This window comes from Vigna unguiculata, chromosome 6 (genome assembly GCF_037176805.1).
Source record: "Vigna unguiculata cultivar grain cowpea cultivar isolate G323 ecotype 2 chromosome 6, ASM3717680v1, whole genome shotgun sequence".
Taxonomy (NCBI): Eukaryota; Viridiplantae; Streptophyta; class Magnoliopsida; order Fabales; family Fabaceae; genus Vigna; species Vigna unguiculata.
This window is the reverse complement of record NC_140797.1, coordinates 37486345-37507688: the sequence shown is the minus strand read 5'-3', so window position 1 is coordinate 37507688 and position 21344 is coordinate 37486345. Positions and strand designations below refer to the sequence as shown.

Genomic DNA, 21344 nt, shown 5'->3' with positions numbered 1-21344 from the left:
AAGATTATAAATAATTAAATATAAATACTTTTACAAAATTAAGTACTAATATTTATAATATTTCTCTAAATTTCAGACCAAATTTATTATTTGTATAAATGCTATACTAATATTTTTTTATTAAAAACGACTTTTTAACATATTACTTTATTAATTATTTTTTTATTAAGTACTCATGTTTTGTTAATTTTTCTTTTTCAAAATAGAACAATATTGTCTCTTACTAATTTTAAATCAAAATTTCTATTGATATGAATGTTATACTATTTTTTTTTATTAAAAATGACTTAATAAAATGACTTTTACCACTAAATTTTAATATAAATATCAAATACTTAATTTCTTTAAAACTTTTATACTTAATTACTTTTAATTTTATTAAAAAATATTTTAATTATTAAAAATTATTAGGTCAAAATTGAATCAAATACACGTAAGTAGTATTAAATTGAAACAAAAACATAAATGAGGATTAAATCGAAATCATCACAATGGCATCTGATAGTGACACTGACACGTGGCATTACAATACCACGTGACACTGACAATGCCACGTGTCACACACAGGGACTTGACATGTGGCATTTTTATTTTTTTTAAATTAAAAGAAAAATAAAAATTAAAAAAAATTAAAAATTTAAAAAAAAATCAAAAAAACTACGTATTGACACGTGACATGTTGACTAACGGCGTTAGTCAACTCTGTCTGAAAGAAACCTAATTGAAGCAATTTTCAAAAATTGAGATGTAATTGACACTTTTTTAAAACCGAGTACCTATTTGACAGAGTAGCCCCAAATTCGGTAATATATTAATTAAACCAAACCATAACAAAGCTTACAAGCCTTTCAAGATTGGCAGGGTAGCATCCATCTCGGTGCACTGGAAGCCATGCCTGTAGTTGGAATAAGAGACAGCTCACTTCTTCTCGTTCCTTGCTTCTCTCTTCTGCTTCCCTTCTTCTATGTCTCGCTTTTATTTAATTTATAAAATTTTAAAAAGTTGCTAAATAAAATTTTAGATTATCCTATATTCTTAATAATCTTAAAAGTTAAAAAAGTAACAAAATGAAAGGATGGTCTAGTGGCATGGCAGGTCTAGGTAGCAGTTTACCTGTGTCTTTGCTTTTCCTACAAATAAATAAAATCTCAAAAACTGGAATTTAGAGAGATATAATTTTCTTTGGAGAAGGAGTTAAAGAAATAAAAAAGAAAAAGAGACAGCAGAAGAAGAGAGAAAATAGTAAGTGAAAGAGCAACAGAGAAAGAAGAAGAGGAATACCCAGCAACAGGCTCTCTGGAAGGTAATGTCTCTTTAACTTTGTTGTAGCTCTTTAACATACTTAGATGTAGTTTATGTGGGTTGGTTGTTTTTGCGTAGTTTTCTTCAAGTTCATTTCTTTGTTGATTGAAAGACCACGTTGATCGTTGTTCAGGTTTTGTATTTGATGTGGTCCCTGTTATGCTTCCTTGTCCTCCACACAGAACACTTATTACTGTCATTTTAAGCCTTCATTTTGCATCGCCAAGTTTTCTTCTTTTTTCTTTAAATCAAAAGCTTCCAGTTTTGTCCATGAGTACTGCGGAGTGTCTTGGTGCGGGTTTGCTTTCATGTGTGTTTGTTGAGAATTTTGGGGAAACATAAAGCTTGCATTGTTGCCTCGGCTTTGTTGGTTTTAGTTTGAGTCTTTTGTTAATCTTTGAGGAATACTTTGCCTCCAGAATCTTCATAAAATGATTGCACCTTTTTTATGGCTTTACCTTTGCTGGGACAGAGACGGATTTCATGTTTCAATGCTTTTGTTTCTAGCTACGTGTGGGGGTTCCTTTTTTATATTATATATATATATATATATATATATATATATATATATATATATATATATATATATATATATATATATATATATATATATATATGTATTCTGTGTAGGACCCGCATTGTCCAGAATTAATGTTTTTGGAGTGATTTTAATTGCATGGTTTAGGCAATCTAGTGTCAGGTATATTTGATGAATTCATGAATTGAAGCATGCGTATATGCATTGAAATTTATAAATTTTAGCATTTATTGTATATATGAAGAGAAATATCAACCACTCAACACATCTTATTTTTTGTAGAACTACCCATCTAAGTTTATTCAACAATTTCACAGTTATATAAAAATCATCATGAATTATTCTAATTTTGAATTCAATTCCTGTGTAGTATCCATCTGAGTCTTCACTCACTTTGAAAGCAAGCAATGGCCAAAGAAGATCAGGGACTTGCCATAGGAATCGACCTTGGCACAACCTACTCATGTGTTGCTGTATGGCGTGATCATCACTGTCGAGTGGATATCATTCATAATGACCAAGGCAATAACACCACTCCTTCTTTTGTTGCTTTCACAGACCAAGAAAGGTTGATTGGTGATGCGGCTAAAAACCAGGCTGCCACCAATCCACAAAACACTGTCTTTGGTATATGTTTTACTCTCTCAATTATTAGAGCCTTCCTTTGTATTATTTCATGTAACTTTTTTATCTAACCCTAAACGAGGTGAACATTTTTCGATAACTTTTCAGATGCTAAAAGATTGATCGGTAGGAAATATAGTGATCCTGATGTTCAGAAAGATATGATGTTATGGCCATTCAAGGTTGTTGCTGGGGCTAATGACAAACCAACGATCACCCTTAACTATAAGGGTGAGGAGAAACAATTTTGTGCTGAGGAAATTTCATCTATGGTCCTGGTGAAGATGAGAGAGATTGCAGAGGCCTATTTGGAAACTAAAGTGAAGAATGCGGTGGTTACTGTCCCTGCTTATTTCAATGACTCTCAGCGCAAGTCTACCATAGATGCTGGAACCATTGCTGGCCTTAATATCATACGGATAATCAACGAACCAACTGCTGCAGCTATTGCATATGGTCTTGACAAAAGGATTAATTGTGTTGGAGAGAGAAATGTTTTCATTTTCGATTTTGGTGGTGGTACTTTTGACGTTTCTATCCTAACCATTAAGGGTAAGATCTTTGAAGTTAAGGCAACGGCGGGAAACACTCATCTCGGAGGAGAGGACATTGATAACAGAATGGTGAACTACTTTGTCGAAAAAATAAAGAAGGAAAAGAAAGAGGACATTAGTGGAAACCCTAGAGCGTTAAGGAGGTTGAGGAGTGCATGTGAGAGGGCAAAAAGGACACTGTCTCATGCTGTCACTGCCAGCATTGAGGTAGATAGTTTATCTAATGGCATTGACTTCTGTTCTTCGATCACTCGTGCAAGATTTGAGGAAATCAACATGAAGCTCTTTAACCAGTGTATGGAGACAGTAGATAGGTGCCTTGCTGATGCTAAGATGGATAAGTGCAGTATACATGATGTTGTTCTTGTTGGTGGGTCTTCTAGGATTCCCAAAGTGCAAGAGCTATTGCAGGACTTCTTTGATGGAAAGGATCTGTGCAAAAGCATAAACCCTGATGAAGCTGTAGCCTATGGTGCAGCTGTGCAGGCTGCTTTGTTGAGTGAAGGTATTAAGAATGTTCCAGACATGGTGTTGCTGGATGTAACACCGTTGTCACTTGGTATTGATACACGGGGAGGTATCATGAGTGTAATGATTCCAAGGAATACTACCATCCCTGTAAAGAGAACACACACATATTGTACCACTGAAGATAACCAATCATCTGTTGATATTGAGATTTATGAGGGTGAGAGAACAAAAGTCATTGAAAACAATTTGTTGGGTTCTTTTATGCTTTCCGGCTTTCCTCCAGCTCCTAGGGGCCATCCTTTTGATGTGTGCTTTGCCATTGATGAAAGCGGTCTACTATCTGTCTCTGCTAAGGAAAATACAACTGGCATCAGCAATAAGATCATCATAACCAATGAAATAGGACGACTGTCAACGGAAGAAATAAATGGAATGATTCAAGGAGCAGAGGAATACAAAGTTGAAGATATGAAATTCCTTAGGAAGGCCAAAGCAAGGAATGAAATTGATGACTATGCTTACAAGATAAAGAATGCTTTGAAAAATGAAAATTTCAGTTCAAAACTTTGCTCAGAAGACAGGGAAAAGATCAGTTCTGCAATAACCAAGGCCACAGAGTTACTTATGGTGATCAGCAGAAGGAGGAAATAGATGTGTTTGAGGATCATCTGAAAGATCTTATTAACCTCTTTGAGCGCGTTGTTGGAAAGTCTGGTTAGGTTTTTTTTAGCTTAGACTTTTGTGGTGCTTAATTGTTACTTTGTGTTTGATGAATGAAAACTTTTATGATGGATAATGTGGACAATGTTAAAGTTTATATTATATTTGTACTACAAATGTATAATTGTTACCATGGTTGATTTAGCGTTCATTATACTTGCTGAATTTGCTCTTGACTGGTATTTATACTGGAAAAGACAATATGGCTCAATGGTAAGCTATGCTTTTGTTGAAGCTTTTGAAAACAGTTGAGAATTTATCAACGGAAGATCCAATTACACTTGTTTATAAAAAAAAAAAATATTCTCAAAATACTTTTTTTATTTTATGCAGAACTCATACCCGATGAAAAAGAAAGTTTATTTCACCACTTGAATTAAAAGAAAGAGTTGGTTTATTTTTATTTTTAGAATCACATATTTAGAATTTTTGTTAATTACTCTATGGATGAGGTGTGTCGCATTTATATGTTCTTTGGTTATATAATAATTTCTGATTCAATTTTCATTACGTACACAAAATGTTGTTTCTGCCACACCATCACTGTTAATTTAGAGGGTGTTTGAAATGCTCATGGAAATTTTATTTGAATTTATGATTTTTATGAGTAATTTTAATTTTATTGTAATGAATTTGTAATCGTAGTTTATGATATTAGATTTTAGATCCGGTCTTTCAGACAAGACACGTATAACATAGTCACACTCAATATAAATTATCTTTAATACAATAATCGTATAAGATAGTCACACCCAATAATAAAAATAATTAGTTTTAATATATTTTGTTAAATTTTCAATACAGTTACCAATATAAAAACAAATTTCATTATTATTGATAAAAAAATTATATTCATAATATTTAGTTGATAAATAATGAAAATATGTAATAAAGTTAATACTTTAACTATGCAATTTAAAGTTATTGCATAATTTTATCAAATTAAATTCAACATTTTATATCAATTTTAAATTTTATATATAACCAAATCCATAGACAATTTGAAACCGAATGAGTTTTTTTTTTTTTTTAGCTAGCTAACATACACTTATGTAACAAATATCCTAATTAATTTATGTGTTGGTAAGGATGTTTTATATGGCAATTGCAAGTGAAAATAAATTCGTTAAAATTAATAGTTCAACTGATAAATGCATTTATTAATGGAATAATTTATTTAGTTTAAACATAATATTGTAGTTGTGGTTCTTGTAAATTATATAAATAATATTTTAGAAACGTGATTTTTTAGTTCAATTTGTGTTTTTCTGTTCTTTTTAACTAGCACCTCTAGTTTATGCATTATTATTCTATCAAATGTAAAAATATTGAATTATGGAAACACGATTTATTTCAAACTTCATAATGATTCAATTGGATCAAAATAAACAGGTTGAAATTATAAAGTTTCATAAACATAATTGTATGATTTGACTAAATATATTTTTAAAGTAAGAAATTAAAAGGTTGAAATTATAAATTTCACAAACATAATTGTATTATTTAAAATTAAAAATTGAGATGCAGTCAAGTTGATTAAGTTAACGTCTATACTCTTCGCACTCCCTATTAAGTTAGATTTTAGCTGAGATGTAATCAAGTTGATTAAGACCAAAACATTCTTATTTGTATTGATGTTATAATCTCAAGATTGTTTCTTTGATCAATATTGATGATAGTACTTCACACTAAAATTCATCTTATTTTTCATCCAGTATCTTATTAAGGTTGTAGTTTTTCTTTTTTCCATTTATGTCCACTAAGATTATTTTGTTAGGTTTTTTTTTTAACCAATATCAGTTAAAATTATTTTATCAAGTTAGAGTTAACTTTTGATCAATGCTATTTCGAATTTTTCTAATTAAAGTTAGAAATATTACTTTTCAGTTGATATCGATTAAGATTTTCTATTAATGTTCTAATGAGTTATTTTTTATTAATGTTACGGATTTGAAAGGTGGCACGACTGCAGGGAAATGAAGAAGTTGTCCTAGAGTCGCACGAGTTTGTTTCAAACTTAATTTAGTATTTTTTTTTCTTGAAGTCGTGTATGCCCATACGACTTCCGTGGTTTTTTTGAGTTTCTTTTAGAAGTGGGGGAACACGGTCTCAACACCAAATTCATGAGTTAGCTTTGGGTTTGGAATTTAGTGGTGAAAGGTTCTTGTAGGTTTTGAGAGTGCAATTCTTGTAGGTTTTGAGAGTGCACCAAGTAATTTATCTAGTGCTGCTTACCTTGACACTATAAGGAATTTGCAATTCCATTAGGAATAAGTCAAAGTTTTACGTCAAATAATATAGATAAAATTAAATATTATATAAGAATAAAGATTTATAATATTATTATTTTAAAGTTTTAGAGTAAAAATAAAATAGTGTCAAATATTTTATATTTTGTAAGATTAATATATATATATATATATATATATATATATATATATATAATCACGCGTAAAAGAACGAGGACCTTTAATGATTTTGCTGCTCCTGCACTCAGAAACCTTACCAATTAAATCTATAATCACACCTAAATCTTTATTTTTTTTGAAACTTTGTCCATTCTGTAATAACGCATTCCAATTACATCATTTGCGTAAAAGAAAATCCAAATCCCCATCAATAATGATTAATATAGTAACATAAGTTTTGTTTTTATTAAATTTGACATTTTAAGGTTTTCCTTTTTCACCGTTTGAAATTTGACATAATAGAATTTTACATTTTGAAAACAAAGGAGATTAATGAAAAATTACATGTTTAAGAAGTGAAGTTATTGGTAATTTTTAACAAATATTGTGGTATTATTTTAGAAGAGGAAAACAAAAAAAGAAAAACCGGTGATGGCAGAAATAAATGAAGTAATATGAAGAGTCTAAATGTAAAAATATAGCATGTAACTGATAACAGAAGCATCACCAAATCAAAATCGACTGGAAAACATCTTGATATTAAGTTTTAAGATTTTAATTAGTTAAACAAACTTTTGGGAAATCTAATCCTATGCATTTGTGCATAAATTAGCAGAACTATACTTACTACCTTCTTAAAAGAAGGAAAATGAAATCTAGCTTGATGGCCTTCCAATTTCCACATTGCCTATATACTGTATACGAGGAGACGCAGTTAATGTGAGTAATTAATGTCATGATTTCCAATGACTAAACTGCTATGCTTAATTCTACAGCTATATAAAAAGCATCATGCAGAAATCTAAACTTTGATATCAATTCCTGTGTAGTATCCATCTCAGTCTTCACTCACTTTGAAAGCAAGCAATGGCCAAAGAAGATCAGGGACTTGCCATAGGAATCGACCTTGGCACAACCTACTCATGTGTTGCTGTATGGCGTGATCATCACTGTCGAGTGGATATCATTCATAATGACCAAGGCAATAACACCACTCCTTCTTTTGTTGCTTTCACAGACCAAGAAAGGTTAATCGGTGATGCTGCTAAAAACCAGGCTGCCACCAATCCACAAAACACTGTCTTTGGTATATTTTCTACTCTCTCAACTAGTGTCTTCCTTTGTATTATTTCATGTAACTTTTTTATCTAACCCTAAACGAGGTGAACATTTTTGGATAACTCTTCAGATGCTAAAAGATTGATCGGTAAGAAATATAGTGATCCTGTTGTTCAGAAAGATATGATGTTATGGCCATTCAAGGTTGTTGCTGGGGCTAATGACAAACCAATGATCACCCTTAACTATAAGGGTGAGGAGAAACAATTTTGTGCTGAGGAAATTTCATCTATGGTCCTGGTGAAGATGAGAGAGATTGCAGAGGCCTATTTGGAAACTAAAGTGAAGAATGCGGTAGTTAGTGTCCCTGCTTATTTCAATGACTCTCAGCGTAAGTTTACCATAGATGCTGGAACCATTGCTGGCCTTAACATCATGCGGATAATCAACGAACCAACTGCTGCAGCTATTGCATATGGTCTTGATAGAAGGATGAATTGTGTTGGAGAGAAACATTTTCATTTTCGATGGTGGTGGTACTTTTGACGTTTCTATCCTAACCATTAAGGGTAAGATCTTTGAAGTTAAGGCAACAGCTGGAAACACTCATCTTGGAGTAGAGGACATTGATATCAGGTGAACTACTTCGTGGAGAAAATAAAGAAGGAAAAGAAAGAGGACATTAGTGGAAACCCGAGAGAGGTTGAGGAGTGCATGTGAGAGGGCAAAAAGGACACTGTCACTTGCCGTCACTGCCAGCATTGAAGTAGATGGTTTATCTAATGGCATTGACTTCTGTTCTTCAATCACTCGTGTAAGATTTGAGGAAATCAATATGGAGCTCTTCAACCGGTGTATGGAGACAGTAGAATAGGTGTCTTGCTGATGCTAAAATGCATAAGTGCAGTATACATGATGTTGTTCTTGTTGGTGGGTCTTTTAGGATTCCCAAAGTGCAAGAGCTATTGCAGGACTTCTTTGATGGAAAGGATTTGTGCAAAAGCATAAACCCTGATGAAGCTGTAGCATATGGTGCTGCTGTGCAGGGTGCTTTGTTAAGTGAAGGTATTAAGAATGTTCCAGACATGGTGTTGCGGGATATAACACCTCTATCACTCGGTATTGATACACGGGGAGATATCATGAGTGTAATGATTCCAAGGAATACTACTATTCCTGTAAAGAGGACAAAAGAATATTTGACAGTTAAAGATGACCAATCATGTGTTAAAATTCAGGTTTATGAGGGTGAGAGGACAAGAGCCAGTGATAACAATTTGTTGGGTTCTTTCATGCTTTGCCATAGATGAAAATGGTATACTATCTGTCTCTGCTAAGGAAAATACAACTGGCATCAGCAATAAAATCATCATAACCAATGACAATGAACGACTGTCAACGGAAGAAATCAATAGAATGATTCAAGAAGCAGATGATTATCAAGCTGAAGATATGAAATTCCTTAGGAAGGCCAAAGCAAGGAATAAAATTGATGACTATGCTTACAAGCTAAAGAATGCTTTGAAAAATGAAAATTTCAGTTCAAAACTTTTCTCAGAAGACAGGGAAAAGATCAGTTCTGCAATTACTAAGGCCACAGAGTTAATTGATGGTGATCAGCAGGAGGAGGAAATAGATGTGTTTGAGGATCATCTGGAAGAGCTTATTAACGTCTTTAAACGCTTTGTCGGAAAGTCTGATTAGGTATTTTTTCGGTTAGACTTTTGTGACGATGAATTTTATTTTGTTTGATGAATGAAAACTTTTATGATGGAAAACTGTTCTCAATGATAAAAGTTTATATTATATTTGTACTGGAAATGTATACATTGTTACATTGGTTGATTTAGCACTCATATTACTTGCTGAATTTGTTCTTTGGCTAGTATTTATACTAGAAAAACAAATATGACTCAGTGGTAAGCTATGCAACCAAGGAAAGTGGTTTTGTGAAAAATTATTTTATGCAGAACTCATACTAGATGAAAAATAAAGTTTATTTCAACATTTGAATTAAAAGAAAGAGTTGATTTGTTTTTATTTTTAGAATCACATATTTAGAATTTTAGTTTATTACTATATGGATTAGTTGTGCCGCATTTATGTTCATGGGTTGATAATAATTTCTTGATTCAATTTTCAATAATATACGTACAAAAAATGTTATTTCTGCCACACCATCACAGTTAATTTAAAGTGTGTTTGAGATCCTCATGTAAATTTTATCTGAATTTATGATCTTTTTATAAATATTTTTAATTTTATTTTAATAAATTTGTAATCAAGTTTATGATAACAGATTATACTTCTGGTCTTTGATACAAGACTGTCAATAATAAAAATAATTAGTTTTAATTTATTTTGTTAAATTTTCAAAGCAGTATTACCAATACCAAAACTACTTTCATTATTATCGACAAAAAAAAATATATTAGTAGATAAATAATGAAAATATGTAATAAAGTTACTACTTCTATTTAACTATGCAATTTAAAGTTGTTGCATAATCTTATCAAAATAACTTCAATTTATCAATTTGAAATTTTCTATATAACTAAATTCATACATATTTTGAAACCGAATGAGTGTTTTTTTTAAGGATAATGATAGTTCAACCTGGCAATTTTTACCCCTTTTTAACCTGCTTAAGTGTCAGTTTAACGTGACTTTTTTGTTTTGTTATTTTAATAATTTTAAGTTGTGTGATGTGGCCTGTGAAGTTGCGTGTTGGGGTGGAGAAAATGATAGGCGCGTATGTGTGGGAAAAACAGAGAAGGTGAGCGAAGCAGTTCCACCACTCAAGCGGTTCACTTTAGATTTTTGTTCTTAGATAGTGGATTTTCGGAAGTAGTGTCGTTGCCCCATCGGAAGTAGCAGAGACATTATTTTTTCGGACTCCTGTTCACCTTCTTCGGCCACCTGAGAGAAAAAGGTTTCCTTTTAGAACCCCAATGTTGGTTTCCATTGTTGTGCCTCTATTTTGACTTTGGTCAGTGTTAAGCAACGGTGAAGTGTTTCTTTTTTTTAGAACTTGAAGTGTCGCCGTTGAAGTGAGAACAAGCGAAGAGGTTCCCAACCTTGAAGCGGTTGACGTTTGAAACCTGTGTAGCCAAGTTGTTCGCACGAAAAGCTGTGGGTTCGTTTTCTATCGTCTCAGAAGCAATCGTTGTCGTGGTGGGCATCGTGGTGTGGCACATGGTTCCGCGATTTGGTTGTTGAAAGGAGAAAAAAGCGAGCAAAACCCTTTCCACCTGTGCATTATTTCTTTTTTGTAATAGTTTCACTCGGACGTTGGAAGAAGACATAAATGTTCAACATTCGTTTCGCGTGGTTCGTTGTTGGTGACCGTAGACTGAAATTGTGTTGATTGGAAAATCACAATTGCTGCAACCAATAAGTGCCTTTTCTAGCTTAAATAAATGGTTTTATTCGTTACCATTTTTTGAACATTGGAAACCAAGATTGTTTATTGAGACTTTGTTTATTTTTTATATCACTTTATACTTTCCATCAGTTGAAGTAATGATTTATTTCAATAGAATCAACCTTTGACAACGTTTGAAAATTGCAAGCCTGAAATTGTGTTGATTCAAAAATGACAATTACTGCAACCAATAAGTGCCTTTTCTAGCATAAATAAATGGTTTTTTTGTTACCACTTTTTGAACACTGGAAATCATGGTTGTTTATTGAGACTTTGTTTATTTTTTAAGTCACTAGGTACTTTCCATTAATTGAAGTAATGATTTACTTCAATAGAATCAACCTTTGACCATGTTTGAAAATTACAAGACAACAATTGTCTTGATTCAGAAATGAAAATTACCGCAATCAATAAGTGCCTTTTCCAGCAGAAATAACTGGCTTTTTCGGTACCATTTTTTGAACAACACATATCAGAGTTGTTTTTTGAGAGTTTTTTTATTTTGTTTATGTGACTTTGTACTTTCCATGAATTGAAGTAATGATTTAGTTCAATGGAATCAACCTTTGACCATGTTTGAAAATTGCAAAACTGAAATTGTGTTGATTCACAAATGTCAATTAACGCAACCAATAAGTGTCTTTGCTAGCAGAAATAAGTGATTTTTTCGTTATCACTTTTTGAACAAGACAAAGCAGAGTTGTTTTTTGAGAGTTTGTTTATTTTGTTTGTGACTTTGTACTTTCCACAAATTGAAGAAATGGTTTAGTTCAATTGGATCCACCTTTGACCACATTTGAAACTTCCAAGACTGAAATTGAGTTGATTCAGAAATGTCAATTATCGTAACCAATAAGTGTCTTTTCCAGCAAAAATTAGTGGCTTTTTCGTTACCACTTTTTGAACACTAGAAATCAGGGAAACATTATTACCAGAAACAATAAATGCTTTTCTCAGCACCAATAAGTGACTTTTTTCTGGATATCATTTTGAACACATCACACCTGGGCAGTACTTTCAAAATTTGAATTCAATTTCCATTACTAATTATAATTTTTCATTATAATTTTTCATTCATAAGAGAAGAACATTCATATGGACATATACAATAATTGTATACAAAATAATATCAACAATTAAACCAATTCATCAATGACAACTACTTCTAAAGTGACCATGACTATCACATTATATTGACAACAATAAACCTTTTCAAAAACAACCATTATGCTACCCTATAAAGATCATAGTGCTCAAGCACTTCTTGGAAAGACTACCTCCCTATTAGGTGCACCTAATCCAAGACGCTTAAAAGTCCAAATATAAAACAAAGAATGTTAACGACAACATCAATCTTGGTTTTCAGTGTTCAAAAAATGGTAACAAAAAAACCACTTATTTAAGTTGGAAAAAGGCACTTATTGGTTGCAGTAATTGTGATTTTCCAATCAACACAATTTCAGTTTACAATCACTGACAACAAACCACGAAAAATGAATTTCGAACGTTTATGTCTTCTTCCAACATCTCAGTCAAACTACTACAACAACAAAAAAATGCACAGACCGAAAAGGTTTCACTCGCTTTGCTCTCCTTTAAACAACCAAACCGTGAAACCATGTGCCACACCACGATGCCCACCGTGACGACAATTGCTTCGAAGACGACAAAAGACGAACCGCTTCAGGGCTGGGAACCTCTTCGCTCGCTTTCAATTCAACGGAGGCACTTCAAGTTCTGAAAAGAAAGAAACACTTCACCATTGGTTAACACTAACCGAAGACAAAACAATGGAAACTAAAATTAGGGTTCTAAAAGGAAACCTTTTTCTCTTAGGTTGCCGGAAAAGGTGAACAGAAGTCTGAAAAAACAATGTCTCCGCTGCTTCCGTTGGGGCAACGAAACTGTTTCCGAAAATCCACTATATAAAAACAAAATCTAAAGTGAACCGCTTGAGTGGTGAAACCACTTTGCCAACCTTCTCTGTTTTTCCCACGCACACGCGCCTATCATTTTCTCCACCCCAACACGCAACTTAAGGGGCCACATCACACAACTTAAAATTATTAAAATAACGAAACAAAAATGCCACGTTAAGGTGACACTTAAGCGGGTTAAAAAGAGGTAAAAATTGCCGGGTTGAACTATCATTATCCTTTTTTTAAACATAAACAAGATCCTAACTAATTTAGGTTTAGGTAACGATGTTTTATAGTGGCATTTGCAAGTGTGAAAATAAATTCGTTATAATTAATGGTTCAATTGACGAATGCATTTATTAATGGAATAATTTCTTTAGTTTAAATCTACTGTAGTAGTTTCGTTTGTTGTAATGTAAACATTATTTTAAAGAACGTGATTTTTTAGTTCAATTTTTGTGTTTTTCTGTCATTTTTTTCTAGTTTATGCAGGTATGACTATATCAAATGTAAAAAGTATTAAAATTTTGAAAACACGATTTTTATGCATATTTTTTTCTTTACTTTTAATGAATAAAATCGATTATTAGTAACATTTTAAATGAATCTGTTATATCTACACTTCAATTAATAAAAATAAAGAGTAAGACATATATAAAATTATGGATTAGATAAGAACATAAAACTTTTCAAATATGAAGACAGAAATTATAAATCAGAGATAAAAAGTAAAAAAGATTAATATTATAATTATTTTATTTGTTATGTACGCAAAATAATTGTTTCAATGTTTTTATTATTATAATATAATTATATGGTAATTAAATATTTAGTAAAGTAACTAGGAAGGTAAGTAATATAGGTAGATTTAGATAACTAGATAAGGTTGTCGTTGATATCTCCTAACTTGTCCCATTGGCCACTGTCCATGCGCCATTTGCAGCCTTCATTTCTTCTTCCAAGCCCAAAGCACAAACTTACTCTCTCTTTCTATCTTCTCCCAACTTGAGAGATTCTGAGAAACAAGAAAAGTTTGGAAGAAGAGTGTTGAGGGAACAAGACCACGATGCTTGGTATGGCCACTCTTACTTTGGGTTCATCAACCACAATGGTGGCTCAGAACCATGCTCAACAACACCATGCCACCACTCTTGCCTCAGTCAATGGACACAGAAGGTACAGTGTTTCCAACAGGACTCACTCCTCTTCCATGAGTTTGGTGTCTCCCACCAACAAAAGCTTCACCTTTCTCTCTTCCTTCAAGGAATCAGCACCTGCACGCCCCTTCACCACAGCTGTTGCATCTGTTGATTCTGACCAGCTCAACTCATCTGATCCTCCCACCAAGGTTTGTTCCTCTCTCCCACTCCAACCCCACATTGAATTTGTCCTCAATTTTGGATTTTTTGACCGTTTTTTTTCAGTTTTGATGTTTTTCCTTTGTTATGTTATTCTGGGTTGTTCTCTACTGAGGGTTGTTATCCTTGTAACCAGAGAAACGCTTGATGGTGTACTTTTTCAATCGGTTTTGAAGATAATTACTTTATAAGAAAATATGCTATGCATTGTCATCTAATCTCAGACCATAATGTATGATCAATTTGTTAATTTTTACCACAGCTACCTTAAAAGTGACATGTAGGGTGATTTGATTACATTGTTTTACACTGTCAGAGCATTACAATTAACTTTTAGCTTTTTTTATTTTTTCTTTTTTGGCTTGTCTTTTGCAGAATGAAGCAAACAAGTATTATTTTGTTGTTGCAAATGCAAAATTTATGTTGGATGAGGAGGAGCATTTCCAGGAGCAATTGTTTGAGCGGCTCCGTCTCTTTGGGGAGCGTAATCAAGAACAGGATTTCTGGCTTGTCATTGAGCCTAAGTTCTTGGATAAGTTCCCTAACATTACCAAGAGGTTAAAGAGACCTGCTGTTGCTCTTGTGTCAACCAATGGTACCTGGATCAAGTAAGAACACCAACTCCTCATTTTTTCAGCGATTGATTCTACAAGCGCTTTAAACTATGGAGTATAAATGAAAATATGATTCTTGGATTGGGTATCATAAACAATGAAAGAAGGGAAATTTTTCCATATTATATACAAGTTATGTGTGTCTCTGAATGTTTTCATACAGTTGTTTGGATTGAAAGCCATTATATGTTGACAAATCCCTAGCTACCTATGCTTGACAACCTAATCTAAGTCTATGTGGGAAAATCGATGCTATTTTATATGCTTGCATCATGGTGATTCTCACTTCTCAAGAAAAAATTGATCATTTAGCTTTTTTTTATTTCACAATCTTAAAGCTGCCAGTTGTTAAATGTTGTAAAAGGGTTTCTGTATATTTTCCTCCCTTTACTTTTAGTGTTTGTGTTCTGCTGGTAGGAGCTCCACCCTTTCAAATGATATAACATGAAACAATGGTGTAAGAAAGAAGCAGTGTTTGATCAACAAAATTGCTGCAATGAAAATCATCAGAATAGCATCAAATGCCAGTTTATAATGCTTCAGCCACTTTGTAATTCTGTCCCTATGTATGGTTTGGACTTTTGGCAGGTTCATGAAGTTGAGACTGGACCGAGTTTTATCTGACAGTTTTGAAGCTGAGACTCTAGAAGAAGCATTAGCTTTCAATCCTACTGATTTGAAGTTTGAGAAGCCTGAGAAATGGGTGGCACCCTATCCCAAATATGAATCTGGATGGTGGGAACCCTTCTTGCCCCCTGTTCAGAACGAGGTGAAGCCTTAAGATAATCTTTATCAGCACTGCTTCAGTGCTTGATAATCTTAAATCTTTTTCTCTAATGATTTCTGTGCAAGTGCAGCTGGATGGTAGTTAAAGAGGGCTAAAATTGCATTCAGTTTTGTATTTTTGGGAGGTAGTATGATTATTTAAGTTGAAGTGTTGCCCTTAGGATCTAAGTTGTAGGAATTGCATTTTATGTCTATCAAATGAGTTAAGTATGTATATTGTTATGAGATTGATGTTCTCTGTTTCTAGAAATGTATGTGAAGGCGTGGAACTTAATATATTTTTTTTATCTTTTGAATAGACTGACTTCTAAGGCTCTCAAATTTACATTATCTAAAGCTTGCTTGTGAGGCTTGAAATAACAATTCATCAAATGAACTTACCTCAAGCAAGTGTACTCACTTTATACTTTTTTCATGTAACAGCACAAACTGAGTGGGGAAGTAATAAAATAAACTCCATAATGGCTTGACAGACTGTAATACTTAGCATAAAAGACAGGCTATCATTGGATGACTTAAGGTAGTTTCTCAGGGGATGCTCCTATTTTTATTCTTACAAGATTCACTTTGATACGGGGAATAGCAGAAAAAAAGCCAAATAAGTGTTGGGCTATTTGATTTCATACAGAGGTCTGCAAATTTTATTATATATGAAGTTGATCATGTCCACGACTAAATTCAACAGTGTGGAAATTGGTATTACTTTTCACGTGTTGTTATGTCTAGACCTACCCTTTGCCTACTGTAGATGCCATTTTATAACAAAAAGAAAAATGGTCTGATATATTTCTTTAGTGCAATGAAGTTATGCTTCAAAGAAAGAAGAACCACTAGGTTTCTTTCTAGTTCACGTAAGTAGAACACTTTCTGCATTTCTTGAAGGTTGTAAAGTCATTCCCTTGATTCATTCTTTCCATGAGTCTGCCAGACATCAACTACAGCCTGCCTCTGTTATGGTCCGTCTACTAGAGATTTCTGTTACCTTCCTCAATGACTCACTAATGATGCATCTTTATACTCACAAATATTGGCCTTTCTAGGTATGACACTTGCCAACAAGAACAACTGTTCCCTGGATGATAGTGAAATGCTCATTATCCAGCATCCAGTCAAAAACAGAAAAAGTATATCAAATGTTTAATAAACCTTAATATGTAAACCTTTTTGGTACATATATTGATACATGATATCATTATTTGTGAAGCAAACTAAATGATTCATTTAGATCTGGTTTCTTAAAGGACGACAGAGAACAGGTTGTAAACAATTTCTACAGCGCTTTTGTTTTCTATTTATGTTTCTTTTTACTTTCTAATGAAAGTTTCCAGTGAACTTCGAAACGCCAAGCAAATGAGTGACACAAAATTGGACCTATTCTGCATGCAAGAGGCGCAGGACGATATAATAGTACACCAAAAGAAAATATACTATGATGGTTTACATGGTTACAGAAGCCTGTATAAGTAACCAATAGCAATCGAGTATGGAAAATGGTTCTTGCACACTAAATGGTTAACCCTGCAAAGTTTTTTTGGTAGCAGTAATAATCGATTTCTAAAGATCAATAATCAAATTATATTTCCCCATTATATTTCTGTTAATCACATAATACGTGTTAACTACAAGTTTGTACATAGTTAATCAATGCCATGGTATGAAAAGGAATTTCATTACTTCTAATCCTGAATGTACTCTTGCGAGGGTTGCGATTTCCCGAAAATCTTCATCATCAAATTTTCATATAGATTATTCAACTCAAACAGGGTCCTTTCAGCAAGGATATCAATAATATCCCCATGCTTTTCATATACCACTGGCACTATCAGCAATATCACAGATGCTGCACCATCAAAGCAAAAGAGAAAGCAGATTAGTACTAACTTGCACTTAAGTAGAATCACTCAATGTTTCATTGTTATGACAAATAAATGCATGAATTAGGTAGCTGACCTATGTAGATTAGAGTTGCAGCAGGGTACCGATAGTCAAGAAATGAGATAGCTCCTAATGTCCCTGTGACCTGCAGATTACATTCTTGTCAGATAAAACCAAATAGCATTTTGACAAGATGAGTAAGAAAGGTTAGGAACATGCTGAGAAGCACCAAGATAAATTTCTTCAAATCTTGTCCGGAAGCTATGATCCCAAATGTTATGAGTAGATTATTAAGTATACGTGTCACTGAAATAGCTGTATTGACAAGCAATCCTTTGGGTAAGAGGAATGATGATAATTCAAGTGGTGGTAATCTGTATCAACAGGAAGATAGCATCATTTCTTGGTGTAAAACAATAATCTAAATAAGTGTGCAGACAGTGAAAATAAGCAGGCAACACAGTGTGAAGAGATAGGAGAAAACAAATTCTCATACCACCAGCTCTTGCCTAGCCCTCTAGGCAGGGACTTGTTGGTTCATTCACACTGGTTATAAAACAAGAATCACACTGCTTTAACATGGCAATTTGATTTGTCTGTGACAGATAATAAGGGCAAACAAGAATAACTAAACAAAAAATATTTTAATATCAATCAGTTATCCCACTGTCATATCCTCCCAAAGATAAGAAACAACACCTGGATGTGGTGGTAATAGACATAATAGGTGGAGTTGTATCATTGTAAATTGTTACTCCAAAATTAAGTATGAATATAACAGGAAGGATGCTACAGATGACTAATTAAAGAAGCTTTTCATCAAAGGAAAAAAATGCAAGTTAATATTAAAAATATCTCTTGAAAGTATATATCAATTTACTAATAGCAAGTTACATTAGCTGGATTGAGAGTCTTAAAATAGGGAAGAAATACTTTAAGAACTGACTGATAGAGTGAATTAAACTCACATGCGAATGACGGATGTTAAAAGGCTCCGTATGAATAACATTGCCATTAGAAGCATGAGAGAGTCACAAATGAAACTAATCACGGTGTAATCCATCCTCTTAAAAAGCAACCATATCAAAGTTACACCAACAAGAACGCTTAATGAGATCTTCTTCTTCCTCCAGAGTATAATATCAGCGACTAAGAAAAAAGAAACCAAGGTTTACAATAGTTTCTACCATAACCTCAACAGTTTTGCAAACTGTTCTGTGTAAAATGATACCGTAATTTCTAATTCACACCCTAATACTATGTTAACAGATTCAATGCGATTTTTGCAACACAAATGAAATTTGCAGATTATGTCAAGTATGAAGAAATTATGCAAAAGAGCCAGAGGAGAATACTCAGTCCAGAGCCTAGGGTAACACGAAGAGGTATTTTCCGGCCAAAGAAGCGGTTCTTGGCAGTGGAGAACACAAAATATCTCTCAAAATCAGTCTCAAATTCAGAGTCTTCATCATCGAATTCTTTGTTACTGAGAAAATCCGAGTCTGCAACATCCATGAATTTTTTGGTTCAGGTATTATTTAACCTCCTCTTCCTTATACGTTGGATCCTTTCTTAATGTTGTTACGTACAGTATAACCTGTAAAGAATGACATTTCCAGAAAAAACAATGACATGCATTAACAAAATATTAATTAATCAATGTTACAAATATGTTCGTTCCATGAACAAATGAAGAACATTCATTCAAATTATGACAAATGCACAAGAATTTGCATGCTGATGCACAAATATTCAAAGTCTGTGAGATGAAATATACAAGTTCTTACTATCATGAATCAATAAACAGTGGAGAGTTTATCCTTTTCGAGATTTCTTCTTTTCAAGAATATATGGATTCATGTTGGAGAAACTCTGTTTTCTACCTCTGTATTGTTACAAATCTCAGAGAACCTATGTACTCCGTAATCCACCCCTTAATATTCGCATGAAAGCAATCACGAGTTTAAATAAATATTATTTTCCTCTTTGTTTTTTATTGTTTTTTTTTTCTCTTTTCAAATTAACTTATTTTTGTATGATATTTATCTATAATGAAATATTTGTTTTTTATATCTATACATTACACAAATAAATATTCGTTTCGTATACTTAAAATTTATAATAAATAAATATTTCTAATATAAATTTCTTTTTATTTAGTTAAATTAAGAAAAAAAGTTCTACGAATAAATATTCAAAATTGTTTTCTTTCAAGTCTTAAAACTTTATTTCCACATCTTTCTTTCCCAGTCTTATAGTTTCCTTACCTTTAAGCATAGGCGGACTTTGTTTGGGATTAAGGGAACCATGCTTTCCCTAAGATTTTAATATATATATATATATATATATATATATATATATATATATATATATATATATTTATTGTTTAAAAAGTAAAGTAAAAATTAATTAGATGGACCTTAACTAATAAGTGGATTAAAGGAGTTAAGGTTCTATATCTGATTATAAGATTTTTTTTCACACCAAGTCATCTAGAAAATGTGAAATAAAAGAAAGACAGATTACAACAAAAAAAATTGGGAAACAGAGAGAATGAAAATACATACATTATCTCATGAATCAATATTCTAATATGATTTATGTATGTTATATTTATGATTCTTTCATTACGATATTGCTTCCAAATTAAGTTCTTTCAACTTAGTATGAACCCTAACTATGATTTTAGAATTTTTTTTTGTATGAAATTGGCATGAATCCTAATTATATTTTCTCAAATTAGTATATAATCCAACATTATAAAAGGTTGATATTTTGTATTGTCCACTAAATACAATGAATTAGTTGAATAATCTTGAAATAAAAAAAAGAATAATCATTTATCTGAATTCAATAAAAGAAGATAAAAATTCGAAAAGTTTGAATGGGATTGTTTAAGTAAAGAAAATACTTTTTTACTTCAAAAAATTATATATAAAAAATCAAATTTTAGATCCTGGATATTTTATTTAAGTTACGTCACTGTCTTTAAAGACGGTGTCTTACTATCATATAATTCTAAATTTTTCTTTTTCTTAAATTCATGATTTTTTGTGTAAACTACTTTGTCTAACATTTTAATTCTTGTTTTTTTACAACATTCTACTCATTTCTTTTAGACAAACTTGTGAAAGTCAATGAATAACTAACAACATCATCATATTATAATTTTTTTTTGGTATAAATACACATTTGGTACCCAAACTTTTTCGGAAAGTTTAATGTGGTACCCGAACTTTAGGAATGTTCAATGACCCCAATTTTCTAAAAAGGTTCAATTTGGTCCTCTCCGTTAAGTTGGAGTTAACACCGTGTCCGTACAAGCCATGAAATTTTTATTTTTTTTTTATTTTTTTTTTAAATTAATTTTTTTTTCCAAAAAATTAATTTTTTTTTTCGAAAAATTTAAAAAAACTGCCACGTGTCAGTTTATTATCGTGCCACGTGGCAGCTTACAAGCATGACACGTGGCAGTGTAATAGTTATTTTCAATTTAGTACCCCAGTTTAAATTTTTGGTTCAATTTAGTATCCAAATTTTTTAAAATGATCCAATTTCGTCATTTCCTATTTGAGACCAAATTAGTAAATAAGCTTAATTATAATTTATATAAACATGTTAAAATAATTGTTTTGAATTTATACATCAAATCACTACACCTAAATACTTAAATTATTTTATTTTCTTCATTT

The 21344-nt window shown here is 32.3% G+C and overlaps 2 protein-coding genes and 2 pseudogenes across 3 annotated transcripts; 3 read left to right on the top strand and 1 right to left on the bottom strand.

Moving 5' to 3' along the window:
- The first annotated feature begins 1095 nt into the window (after positions 1-1095).
- LOC114187275 (heat shock cognate 70 kDa protein 2-like) lies at positions 1096-4410 on the top strand (annotated as a pseudogene). Its single transcript, XR_014995475.1, has 3 exons — positions 1096-1303; positions 2211-2467; positions 2573-4410. The product of XR_014995475.1 is annotated as a heat shock cognate 70 kDa protein 2-like (transcript).
- Positions 4411-7484: 3074 nt separating this feature from the next.
- LOC114187276 (heat shock 70 kDa protein 4-like) lies at positions 7485-9380 on the top strand (annotated as a pseudogene).
- Positions 9381-13923: 4543 nt separating this feature from the next.
- Positions 13924-16073, top strand: EMB3143 (YCF54). Its single transcript, XM_028074591.2, has 3 exons — positions 13924-14367; positions 14753-14985; positions 15580-16073. Exons 1-3 carry the CDS (start codon positions 14086-14088, stop codon positions 15770-15772), a joined length of 708 nt encoding a protein of 235 aa, XP_027930392.1. The 5' UTR covers positions 13924-14085; the 3' UTR covers positions 15773-16073.
- A 1016-nt stretch (positions 16074-17089) lies between these two features.
- LOC114186596 (reticulon-like protein B6) lies at positions 17090-19575 on the bottom strand. Its single transcript, XM_028074549.2, has 6 exons — positions 19440-19575; positions 19008-19249; positions 18621-18801; positions 17882-18026; positions 17728-17797; positions 17090-17617 (listed from the first exon to the last, which is right to left on the bottom strand). Exons 2-6 carry the CDS (start codon positions 19165-19167, stop codon positions 17454-17456), a joined length of 720 nt encoding a protein of 239 aa, XP_027930350.1. The 5' UTR covers positions 19168-19249; positions 19440-19575; the 3' UTR covers positions 17090-17453.
- Positions 19576-21344: the final 1769 nt, after the last annotated feature.